This window comes from Theropithecus gelada, chromosome 6, assembly GCF_003255815.1.
Source record: "Theropithecus gelada isolate Dixy chromosome 6, Tgel_1.0, whole genome shotgun sequence".
Taxonomy (NCBI): Eukaryota; Metazoa; Chordata; class Mammalia; order Primates; family Cercopithecidae; genus Theropithecus; species Theropithecus gelada.
Genome location: NC_037673.1, coordinates 66,890,055 through 66,903,052, shown reverse-complemented (window position 1 = coordinate 66,903,052; position 12,998 = coordinate 66,890,055). Strand labels below are relative to the sequence as shown.

The following is a 12,998-nucleotide window of genomic DNA, read 5'->3' as shown; positions in this document are numbered from 1 at the left end:
TTGAGACGGAGTCTCGCTCTGTAGCCCAGGCTGGAGTGCAGTGGCCGGATCTCAGCTCACTGCAAGCTCCGCCTCCCAGGTTCACGCCATTCTCCGGCCTCAGCCTCCCGAGTAGCTGGGACTACAGGCGCTGCCACCTCGCCCGGCTATTTTTTGTATTTCTTAGTAGAGATGGGGTTTCACCGTGTTAGCCAGGATGGTCTCGATCTCCTGACCTCGTGATCCGCCCATCTCGGCCTCCCAAAGTGCTGGGATTACAGGCTTGAGCCACCGCGCCCGGCCACTTTTTTTTTTTTAAGACAGGGTCTCTGTCACCCTGGCTGGAGTGCAGTGGCGTGATCTCTGATCTCCACTCCCTGCAATCTCCTCTTCCCTGGTTCAAGCAGTCCTGCCACCTTAGCCTTCTGAATAGCTGGGACTACAGATGTGAACCACCACGCCCAGCTAATTTTTGTACTTTTTGTAGAGATGGGGTTTTCCCATATTGCCCAGGTTGGAATTTTAAGTACTTTTTATCATACAGCAAGATTGACAGTTTTATATTGGAACACATTTATCTCTATATAATAGAGATTAACAGGAAAATGACAAGGCTGGGTGCGGTGGCTCATGCCAATAATCCCAGCACTTTGGGAGGCTGAGGTGGGAGGATCACTTGAGGTCAGGAGTTTGAGACCAGTCTTGCCAAGATGATGAAAGCCCATGTCTACTAAAAATATAGAAATTAGCCCAGCTTGATGGTGGGAGCCTGTAATCCCAGCTACTGGAGAGACTGAGGCAGGAGAATCACTTGAACCTGGGCAGCAGAAGTTGCAGTGAGCTGAGATCGTGCCACTGCACTCCAGCCTGGGTGGCAGAGCGAGACTCTTGTCTCAAGAGAAAGTGAACAAACAAACAAACAAAAAAAATAACAAACTTTTTTGGAATTCATTGACTAATACCGTACCAAATCCAAAATACTCTATAGTATACCAAATCCAACTCTACCTTATAGTATAAATTGGATTCTATTTGGACTTGTCTCACTGATCCCTCAAACAGTGTGTTTTATTTTTTATCGAAGTAAAAAAATTTGTCATTTTAGCCATTTTTAAGTATATAGTTCAGTAACGTTAAGTATGTTCATGTTGTTGTGCGATAGATCTTCAGAACTTTTTCGTCTTACAACCTGAAACTCTACCCATTAGCAAATCCCCATTTCTCCTTCCACTTAGCCCATGGTAATCATCATTCTTTCTAATTCTATAAATCTGACTATTTTAGTTACCTCACATAAGTAAATTCTTTTTTTTTTTTTTTTTTTTTTTTTTGAGATAGTCTTGCTCTGTTTCCTAGGCTGGAGTGCAGTGGCACGATCTCGGCTCACTCTAAGCTCCGCCTCTTGGGTTCACACCATTCTCCTGCCTCAGCCTTCCAAATAGCTGGGACTACAGATGCCCACCACCACACCCTGCTAATTTTTTGTATTTTTAGTAGAGACAGGGTTTCACCGTGTTAGCCAGGCCAGGATGGTCTCGATCTCCTGACCTCGTGATCCACCCGCCTTAGTCTCCCAAAGTGCTGGGATTACAGGCATTATTAGCCACTGTGCCTGGCCTCACATAAGTAAATTCTTATAGTGTGTTTATTTTTGCTTCCATACCTTTTTTGTTGTCCTTGTTCATGTTCTTACTTGGAATGCGTTCTATTTTGTCTACCTGTACAAATCCTATTGGTTTTTTGGTTTTTTTCTTTCCCCCCCCAACAAAGTCTCAATTTGTTACCCATGCTAGAGTGCACCGGCGCCATCTCCACTCACTGCATCCTTGACTTCCTGGGCTCAAGTGACCCTCTCGCCTCAGCCCTGCAGGTGGCTGGGACTACAGGCGTGTGCCACCATGCCCAGCTAAATTTGTTTTTTGTTTGCTTGTTTTTGAGACGGAGTCTCACTCTGTTGCCCAGGCTGGAGTGCAGTGGCACAATCTCGGCTCACTGCGATTTCTGCCGCCTGGGTTCAAGCGATTCTCCTGCCTCAGCCTCCTGAGCAGCTGGGATTACAGGTACCTGCCACCACGCCAGTTTATTTTTGTAGTTTTAGTAGAGATGAGGTTTCACCTTGTTGGCCATGCTGGTCTCGAACTCCTGACCTCTTGATCTGCCTGCCTCGACCTCCCAAAGTGCTGGAATTACAGGCGTGAGCCACCATACCCGGCCAAAATTTTTGTATTTTTAGTAGACACAAGGTTCTTACCCTGTTGCCTGGGCTGGTCTCGAACTCCTGAACTCAAGCAATTCACCTGCCTTGGCCTCCCAAAATGCTGGGATTACAAGCCACTGTGCCCAGCCTAAATCCTGTTGGTTTTTTTTGTTTTGTTTTGTTTTGTTCTGTTTGTTTTTTGAGACAGAGTCTCGCTATGTCTCTCAGGCTGGAGAGCAGTGGCGCGATCTTGGCACACTGCAACCTCTGCCTCCTAGGTTCAAGTGATTCTCCTGCCTCAGCCTCCCAAGTACCTGCGATTACAGGCATGTGGTACCATGTCCAACTAATTTTTCTATTTGTAGTAGAGACAGGGTTTCACCATGTTGGCCAGGCTGGTCTCGAACTCCTGACCTCGTGATCCACCCACCTTGGCCACCCAAAGTGCTGGGATTACAGGCGTGAGTGGTTTTTATTTCTTAGGTCGGATTCCTGCATATGATCTTTCAGTATACATTAGTTTCTTTCCTTTTTAATTAAAATACTGTTTATATTTCACATTTTGATGTTTGTTCAGATTTGTTTTATATTGTCTTTTGTTTTGTCTTGTGTGATCGTCTTAAATCCCTAGTTAGATCATAAGTGAACAGTAACATGTTTCTATATATCTCTCAGTGACTTGCACAGTGCTAGTAGTGCTAAAAAATTATTTATTATTATTATTTTGTCGTCGTTGTTGTTAGACAGGGTCTTGATCTGTCACCCAGGCTAGAGGGCAATGGGAAAATCATTGCTTACAGCAACCTCCAACAACTGGGCTCATGTAATTCTCCTGCCTCAGCCTCCCAATTAGCTGGGATTACAGGCATGAGCCACCATGTCTGGACAAAAATATTTCTAGGTGCGGTGGCTCATGCCTATAATTCCCACACTTGGGAAGCCGAGCGAGGCTGGAGAATGACTTGAGCCTAGGAGTTCAAGACCAGCTTGGCTAAGATGGCGAGACCCCATCTCTACAAAAAATTTTAAAAACTAGCCAGGCATGGTGGCATGCACCTATATTCCCAGCTACTCAGTGGGCTGAGGTGGAGGGTCGTTTGAACACAGGAATTTGAGGGGAGAAAAAAGGCAGAGAGAGAGAAGTGAAGAAAGAAAGGAGGGAGGGAGAGAAGAAAGAAACAAAATAAAGGAAAAGAAAGAAGAAAACTGGTACCAGGAAAGCAGGAAAGGGAAATGGAAGTAAAAAATAATAATAAAAATAAAAGGAAAATTGGTTAGTCACTATTAACAATTTTGTATCCTTATAATCTGGAAACATAATTTCAAAAGAAAAAATATTCTTTGGATCATAGGTTCTGAGGTCAGAACAGCTTTCCCATAGTCTAGATGAAGTCAAGTTTTATCTGATCTTAATTGAAATAAGTGTAGCTGGCCTTGAACAAATCTACTCATGGTCTGTAGATAGGAATTAAATTGTAGGGGCATTCACTTTATGGCATTCATTCTTAGAACATTTACCTATGTCCAGCTTTTGAAGTAAAGTCACAAAACCTTTAAGCAGGTTAAGTTTCCTGTGGCTTTATTTAGGATTTTAAATACTCATTTTCAGCGTAATTTGGTTATGTGTAGATTAAGATGACTGTTGGTACTAACATACATTTTCTGATTAAACCTATCTGAACATGAGTTGTTTTTATTTCTTACTCTTTCCAGAGTGATGATTCTGACATTTGGGATGATACAGCATTGATAAAAGCATATGATAAAGCTGTGGCTTCATTTAAGGTATGAAATGCTTACTTTGTCGTTTTCTTATTTTCTCTCGTTATTCATTTGGAAAGGAATTGATGACATACAGTCAAGTGTTAAAGTACATGTTACTCAGTTTTCATTTTGAAGATTAGATGATAATATGAGTTAGTTAAATCAGGTGATATCTTCCTTTAGAAGTTGATAGCCTATATATGTCATCCTTTTTATGAAGGCAATTTAAATAAAATTTAAAATATTTATTCCTACCTGGGTATAGTGGCTCACTCCTGTAATCTCAGCACTTTGAGAAGCCAAGGCAGGTGGATCACCTGAGGTCAGGAGTTCGAGACCAGCCTGGCCAACATGGTGAAACCCCATCTTTAATAAAAATACAAAAATTAGCCAAGCGTGGTGGCACATGCCTGTAATCCCAGCTGCTTGGGACACTGAGGCAGGAGAATCGCTTGAACCTGGGAGGCAGAGGTTGCAGTGAGCCAAGATCATACCACTGCACTCCAGCCTGGGCGATAGAGTGAGACTTCATCTCAGAAAACAAACAAAAAGTGTATTTCTTTTAGTATTTTTACATTGTATCAAACTATAGAAGTTCTCTAATTGAGATTAATAGGAAAAGGACAACCTGAATTATAATTTTAAACATTTAACAAGCATTTAATAAAATAATGATGAAGATAAATAGCATTAGTACGGCAATTAATACTTGTAGCATGCTGACAGTACTCTATGTGCTTTGCATATATTAAATTAATCTAATCATCCCAAATTCTGTAAGTTGGGTATCAAGTCAAGTGTTCCTATTGGGTAGGAATATACAGTTCTTTTAGGAAGTGTAGTATGGTTCTGTGTCTCAAGACACTTATACAGTTGGCCAACATCAGCACCTTCTCCACTCTCTGAGATGTTTAGTCTTACTGAGCACTAAATAAGGGTCATTGGTAGTCCAGGCTACCTTGAACAGAGCATAGACTCATACAGTGTATAAAGAGTACCAAGCATACAGAGTTCATGTCTTTCTCATAGTTACTCTTGTAACGTGAGCTAAGGATCAGACCTCTATGTCACCTTTGTAACTGATTTCTAGATTTTTTTTTTTTTGAGATGGGGTCTTGCCGTGTCACCCAGGCTAGAGGGTGTAGTGGCGTGATCATGCCTCATTGTAGCCTTCAACTCATGAGCTCAAACAATCCTCCTACCTCAGCTTCCTGAGTAGTTGGGACCACAGGTGTGTGCCATCATACCCAACTCACTTTTGTTTTCTATGTAGAGATGCAGTCTCACCCTGTTGCCCAGGCTGGCCTGGAACTCCTGAGCTTAAAAGATCCCTCCGCCTTGACCTCCCAAAGTGCTGGGATTACAGGCATGAGCCACTGCACCCAGCCTAGATTTTTAAATGTGCTTTCCAGTATATACTGAAACTAGAAGTCAACTAAAAAAGAATTACCAAGAGAGTTCTATAAAATAGAGATTGAAATGGGGCTCAGTGTGGGGTGGGTTGGTTATATTTCAGGGAGAAGTAATCTGAGTAAAGGAGGAAAAGAACTGACGCGGGAAAACGATAGTTTTAGTAGTGAGTTTGAGTATGAATTAAGTTGAGATTGAGTTTGAATTAAGTTGAGGTTGAATATGAATTAAGTTGAGGTTGAGTTTGAGGTATGAATTAAGATGTGAAATTGATCATTGGAAATGTTAGATTGAGAACAGTCAGAGCTGGATTAAGAGCTTCATAAGTGTGTTTGCAGACTGTTGTAACTAAAGTAATAAGAATAGATGGCCTTGGCTGGGTGCGGTGGCTCATGCCTGTAATCCGAGCACTTTGGGAGGCCGAGGCGAGCAAACCACGAGGTCAGGAGTTCAAGACCAGCCTGGCCAACGTGGTGAAACCCCATCTTCACTAAAAATACAAAAATTAGCTGGGCATGGTGGTACACACCTGTAATCCCAGCTACTCAGGAGGCTGAGGCAGGGGAATCGCTTGAATCCCGGAGGCGGAGGTTGCAGTGAGCTGAGAGCAGCACGACTGCACTCCAGGCTGGTGACAGAGTGAGACTCTGTGTTAAAAAAAAAAAAAGATGGCCTTAAGCAAGTAAAGAAGGATGGCCAGCTCTTATTGGGAATGCCTAAATCTAAGGTTTAATCAGAAGTAATGAAACCACTGGGGCCCTACATTGCCATGACATCCAAGGGGCCATGAATATCAGGAAGAAAGATAATTAACAGGGTCTAATGTTACAGAGAGGTTGAGAGGAAGGAGATTTGATTAAAAGGGTCTTTAGAGCTGATAATCAGATGTATGATGCCTTTAAGAGCAGTTTTATAGTGTAGGGAGTGGTCAAAAGAGGAAATAGATGCTTTCTGAGGTGATGGAGCCTTGAGACTAGCTTATAGTGGTAACTGGGTTGCGTTGTGACTTTTATTCTATGCACCACCCTGTAACATGTACATTTTTATTCCTATTTTCATAGCATGCTCTAAAGAATGGTGACATTTGTGAAACTTCAGGTAAACCAAAAACCACACCTAAAAGAAAACCTGCTAAGAAGAATAAAAGCCAAAAGAAGAATACTGCAGCTCCCTTAAAACAGGTTATTTTAAAATGTTGAGATTTAACTTCAAAGGATGTCTCGTTAGTCCTTATTTAATAGTGTAAAATGTCTTTACCTTAAGTGATTAGTACAGTGTTTATGTTGACATATAATTACACAACTTCAAAAACAACTATTAAATTTTCTGTTATTTAGGAACATGCATGTTAGTCATGAAAGTATAAAGAATTAGATGGGAATGATAAATGCTAAAATCAGGACATGTGTTCCATTTGTGAGTGGAAGGCGGGGAAAAGGTGCCGTTTGGGAGGAGTACCCAAGAGCCGTAAGCTGAATTGGCAGTGTTTTACATCTTAAGCTGAGAGAGAGATTTTTTTTTCCCCTTTTTCTTCAAAAACCCTAAAACTATTAATTCCAAGGAACCCAGAAGTCTAGGTGGATTATTTCTGCTAGTAGTCCTGAAAGCTGAATATTTTGGTGTCTTTTGAGCCAACTTTAGTTTCATCATTACCAAGGGGAAGAGAGCTGACAGTTGACGAGCACTTGGTCTAGGCCAGTCCAGAGTGCTGGGCACCATATGCATTTTCTCTCCCTCCTGCTGTTCACCACAAATACGGGAGGTAGCTTATATTATAGCCATCTAATAAGATAGGGAAACTAAGACTCAAAGAGATTCAGAAATTTGTACATGATTATAAAAGCGAGAGTTGGAATTCAGATTTATGTATTTAGACCCCAAGCCTTTCTCATTACATTATTTTGCCTTCCAAGTGTCTACCCTCTATCCTTTGCCTCCACACTGATCAAAACAAGATGTTAGTTTGCCCTCTTCAAAAGAAATGTGTGCATGTATATATCTTTGATTTCTTTTGTAGTGGAAAGTTGGGGACAAATGTTCTGCCATTTGGTCAGAAGACGGTTGCATTTACCCAGCTACCATTGCTTCAGTTGATTTTAAGAGAGAAACCTGTGTTGTGGTTTACACTGGATATGGAAATAGAGAGGAGCAAAATCTGTCCGATCTACTTTCCCCAATCTCTGAAGTAGCTAATAATATAGAACAGAATGCTCAAGAGGTAAGGATACAAAAAAAAAATTCAATTTCTTGAAGCAGAGACTAGATGAGAAACTGTTAAACAGTATATATAGTTGTCAGTTTGATCCACTGAGGCATTAATTTTTTCTTAATGACACCCTTATAACAAAAACCTGCATATTTTTTCTTTTTAAAGAATGAAAATGAAAGCCAAGTTTCAACAGATGAAAGTGAGAACTCCAGGTCTCCTGGAAGTAAATCAGATAATATCAAGTCCAAATCTGCTCCATGGAACTCTTTTTTCCCTCCACCACCCCCCATGCCAGGGCCAAGACTTGGACCAGGAAAGGTAAACCTTGTATGAAAGGTTTTCCAGAAAATAGTTAATATCGGGACATATAACCTCTCTGTTAACTAATTTGTAGCTCTCCCATGAAATTTTTGTAGCTTAAATACACAAGAATTTTTTAAAAAGGAAATAAGGTGATGCAAAATAGTTAATTTTTAGAAAAAGACACTGCAGTGGATGCAACAATGCTTTATATGAAAGATTTATCTGGTTACTTTTGTGGAGTATTAGGTATTAGACTGATAATTAGTACACTTATTTAAGTTAGAAAGTATAATAGTGGGCCAGATGCGGTGGCTCACGCCTCCCAGCACTTTGGAAGGCCAAGGCGGGCGGATCACGAGGTCAGGAGTGGAGACCATCCTGGCTAACACGGTAAAACCCCATCTTTAGTAAAAATACAAAAAAATTAGCCAGGCATGGTGGCAGACACCTGTAGTCCCAGCTACTCGGGAGACTGAAGCAGGAGAATGGCGTTAACCCGGGAGGCAGAGCTTGCACTGAGTCAAGATCGTGCCACTGCACTCCAACCTGGGCGACAGAACGAGACTCCGTCTCAAAAAAAAAGAAAGTGTAATAATAATTTATCATTAGCTGGATGATACGCTGTTGTTTCCCATGTTACCTGTATAAGATATGTAAAATAAGAACACTTTATTTACATCTAATACAGATAAAATCCTGAGGCGCTCTCAGATTGTTTTGTAGAGTTCAAATGTAAATATTGTTTTCATTTATGGTCCTTTTGGTTATAAGTAACAGAAATCAACTCTAAAAAAGATTTTATTATAGGTTAGATTATGTCATGGAACCTAAGGGCTTGTCCCTTTCTAGTTGTTTTGTGTAAAGTAGTGATTCTTCCATGGAGGGGATGGTGTTTAGGCAAATTTTGTTTTTTTCTTTTGAGATGGAATTTTGCTCTGTTGCTCAGGCTGGAGTGCAGTGGCGCCATCTCGGTTCACTGCAGCTTCCACCTCCTGGGTTCAAGCTGTTCTCCTGCCTTAGCCTCCTAAGTAGCTGAGATTAAAGGCACCCGCCACTGCACCCGGCTAATTTTGTTTTTTTTTTTGTTTTGTTTTTTGTTTTGTTTTGTTTTTTTTTTTTTTGAGACGGAGTCTCGCTCTGTCGCCCAGGCTGGAGTGCAGTGGCCGGATCTCAGCTCACTGCAAGCTCTGCCTCCCGGGTTCACGCCAGTCTCCTGCCTCAGCCTCCCAAGTAGCTGGGACTACAGGCGCCGCCACCACGCCCGGCTAGTTTTTTTTTTTTGTATTTTTTCAGTAGAGATGGGGTTTCACCGTGTTAGCCAGGATGGTCTCGATCTCCTGACCTGGTGATCCGCCCGTCTCGGCCTCCCAAAGTGCTGGGATTACAGGCTTGAGCCACCGTGCCCGGCCTAATTTTGTATTTTTAGTAGAGACAGGGTTTCACCATGTTGGCCAGGCTGCTCTTGAACTCGTGACCTCAAGTGATCTCCCCACCTTGGCCTTCCAAAATGCTAGGATTACAGGCGCCCGGCCTAGGCACTCATTTTTAAAAATCAGGCATGACTCATCAAAAGTTTTAAGATTTTCCGTGATAATGTTCTTATTGAGGCTTACATTATATTATAGTTTCTTGACTCTAAAATGATGTACCCTCTTAGAATATATATATCATGCTTCATTGGTCTCAGGGGGCTGATTTTTATAAGGTGAGAGATTTGCTAGTTTTCACAGTATGTGCTCTAAGTTAGCATATATAGCTAAACAGGCTTTCATAAAAACATACAATTTAGTTAATGAAATTCGGGATATAGTCTTTTATGATTGAAATAATTTTGCTGAATAGACTGTCTTCTGATTTATTAGGTAATTACCATTCTTATTTTGTTTTACTTCCTTAATGTCTACATAGAAAGGAAATGAGAAAAATCCAGAGGTTGTCATTTGACTTATGAGTCGGTTTGACTTCAGGATTTGGTACATGAAATTTCACTTAATCTTTTTGATATGTATAATACAAATATTCTGGGTAATTATTTTTATCCTTTCGTTTTGAGTCCTTTTTATTCCTATCATATTGAAATTGGTAAGTTAATTTTCATTTGAAATATTCCTTATAGCCAGGTCTAAAATTCAATGGCCCACCACCGCCGCCGCCACCACCACCACCCCACTTACTGTCATGCTGGATGCCTCCATTTCCTTCTGGACCACCAGTAAGTAAAAAAGAGTATAGATTAGATTTCGCTTTCATATACAATTTGATAATTAGCAGAATAGAGGATCGGAAAATGTCATTGTAGACCATCCCTTGGACCAGATTCTAATGGGTAGAAATTTGAACTAAACCTCCGGGGTTTTTTTGTTTGTTTTTAATGCCTTTCTGTTACCCAAATGCAGTGCTCTTGTAGTCCCAACTCTAAGCTCTAGGTTGCCTGCTTCTTTCCTGGCAGAAGTTGGTATCTAGTCTATAGGGAAGTAGTTCCTGTTAGAAGGGATTTAATTATACCATATATAAGGGATTAGTGTTTGCCCTTCTAGGTATAGTTGGATGTTAGCTTCTGATGTAAACTGGATTTCTTTTTCTTTCTTTTTTTTTTTTTTTTTGAGGCAGAGTTTTGCCATTGTCGCCCAGGCTGGAGTGCAGTGGTGTGATCTCGGCTCACTGCAACCTCTGCCTCCGGGGTTCAAGCAGTTCTCCTGCCTCAACCTCCCGAGTAGCTGGGATTACAGGCGCCTGCCACCATGCCCGGCTAATTTTTGTATTATTAGTAGAAATGGGGTTTCACCATGTTGGCCAGACTGGTCTTGAACTCCTAACCTTAGGTGATCCACCCACCTTGGCCTCCCAAAGTGCTGGGATTACAGGCGTGATCTACCGCACCCAGCTGTAAACTGGATTTCTAATGTTAGATTTTTAGTTATTAACAATAGATACAAAGATACTTTTTGGCATACTGTGTATTGGGATGGGGTTAGGACAGATGTTCTACCCAAGATGTTTGCTTAAAATGGCCCTTGAAATGATATGTGAGCTGTGTGTGTGCACGCGCGCGTGTGTGTGTCTGTGTGTGTGTGTATTAAGGAAAAGCATGAAAGTATGCTTGACTTTTTTTTACTCATAGCTTCATAGTGGAACAGATATATAGTCTAAATCAAAATGTTTAAATTTTTATGTCACTGTCTTTTGATCCTTGTTAAATTTAATTTTGTTGGTATTTTGTTGTTATTAGTTGGCTTTCTCCAAATGCTAGCTATATTAAGAAATTTAAGGCCAGGTACAGTGGCTCATGCCTGTAGTCCCAGCACTTTAGAAGGCCGAGGCAGGAGGATCACTTGAGCTCAGGAGTTTGAGACCAGTCGGGGCAGCATAGCAAGACCTCGTCTTTGTTTAGGGGAAAAAAAGAAATTTAAGTAGGAGATGATCTAAGCAAACATACAATTAATATCTAGCATTCACTGTATAATATAAATCTCCAGACTTTACTTTTTTGTTTACTGGATATAAATAACTTCTTTTTCTGTCTCCAGATAATTCCCCCACCACCTCCCATATGTCCAGATTCTCTTGATGATGCTGATGCTTTGGGAAGTATGTTAATTTCATGGTACATGAGTGGCTATCACACTGGCTATTACATGGTAAGTAATCACTCAGAATCTTTTCCTGACAATTTTTTTGTAGTTATGTGACTTTGTTTTGTAAATTTACAAAATACTACTTGCTTCTCTCTTTATATTACTAAAAAAAAAATAATAAAGTACAACTATCTGTCTGAAGCTTAAATTACTCTTGCATTGTCCCTAAGTATAATTGTAGTTAATTTTTTTTTTTTTTTTTTTTTTTTTTTTTTTTTTTTTTTTTTTTTTTGAGACGGAGTCTCGCTCTGTCGCCCAGGCTGGAGTGCAGTGGCCAGATCTCAGCTCACTGCAAGCTCCGCCTCCCGGGTTCCCGCTATTCTCCTGCCTCAGCCTCCCGAGTAGCTGGGACCACAGGCGCCGCCACCTCGCCCGGCTAATTTTTTTTTGTGTTTTTAGTAGAGACGGGGTTTCGCTGTGTTAGCCAGGATGGTCTCGATCTCCTGACCTTGTGATCCGCCCGTCTCGGCCTCCCAAAGTGCTGGGATTACAGGCTTGAGCCACCGCGCCCGGCCTAATTGTAGTTAATTTTTAAAAGCTTTCATGCTGCTGTTAGATTATTTTGATTATACATTTTTGAATTGAAGTTATACTTTTTGTAAATAATGTTTTAATATCTGCTTTGATTTGAAATTGATTGTACGGGAATGGAAAAGATGGGATAATTTTTCATAAAAGAAAAATTAAATTCTTTTTTTTTTTTGAGACAGAGTCTTGCTCTGTCGCCCAGGCTGGAGTGCAGTGGTGCGATCTTGGCTCACTGCAAGCTCTGCCTCCCAGGTTCATGCCAGTCTCCTGCCTCAGCCTCCCAAGTAGCTGGGACTACAGGTGCCTGCCACCACACCCGGCTAATTTTTTGTATTTTTTAGTAGAGACAGGGTTTCACCATGTTAGCCAGGATGGTCTTGATCTCCTGACCTCGTGATCCACCTGCCTCGGCCTCCCAAGAAAGATGAAATTCTTCTTATGCACAAAGATCTGGGGTAATATGTACCACATTGAACTTTGGGGAGTATGGCTTCAAACTTGTCACTTTATACATTAGTCTCCTACAGACATGTTCTATTGTATTTTAGTCAAAACATTTAAAATTATTTTTAGAAGGAAGCTCATGTGCCCTGCTAAAATTATGATGTGATATTATAGACACTTGAATTTTTAGTAAATTAATATAGAAGAAACAACTAGGCCGGGCGCGGTGGCTCAAGCCTGTAATCCCAGCACTTTGGGAGGCCGAGACGGGCGGATCACGAGGTCAGGAGATCGAGACCATCCTGGCTAACATGGTGAAACCCCGTCTCTACTAAAAATACAAAAAACTAGCCGGGCGTGGTGGCGGGCGCCTGTAGTCCCAGCTACTCGGAGGCTGAGGCAGGAGAATGGCGTGAACCTGGGAGGCGGAGCTTGCAGTGAGCCGAGATCGCGCCACTGCACTCCAGCCTGGGTGACACAGCGCGAGACTCCGTCTCAAAAAAAAAAAAAAAAAAAAAAAAAAAAAAAA

General features: G+C 41.3%; 1 protein-coding gene across 5 annotated transcripts in view; it reads left to right on the top strand.

Annotated features, from left to right (window-relative positions):
• The window catches only part of SMN1 (survival of motor neuron 1, telomeric), a 33,739-nt gene that overhangs the window by 10,269 nt on the left and 10,472 nt on the right, over nucleotides 1-12,998 (top strand). For 2 of the 5 annotated variants that reach the window (XM_025389221.1, XM_025389222.1), the window contains exons 2-7: nucleotides 3,890-3,961; nucleotides 6,412-6,531; nucleotides 7,368-7,568; nucleotides 7,725-7,877; nucleotides 9,979-10,074; nucleotides 11,390-11,500. In XM_025389221.1, coding sequence (XP_025245006.1) covers nucleotides 3,890-3,961; nucleotides 6,412-6,531; nucleotides 7,368-7,568; nucleotides 7,725-7,877; nucleotides 9,979-10,074; nucleotides 11,390-11,500 — 753 coding nt within the window. The remainder of the gene's footprint in view (nucleotides 1-3,889; nucleotides 3,962-6,411; nucleotides 6,532-7,367; nucleotides 7,569-7,724; nucleotides 7,878-9,978; nucleotides 10,075-11,389; nucleotides 11,501-12,998) is intronic. The other 3 variants (XM_025389224.1, XM_025389223.1, XM_025389225.1) reach the window with 2 other exon arrangements.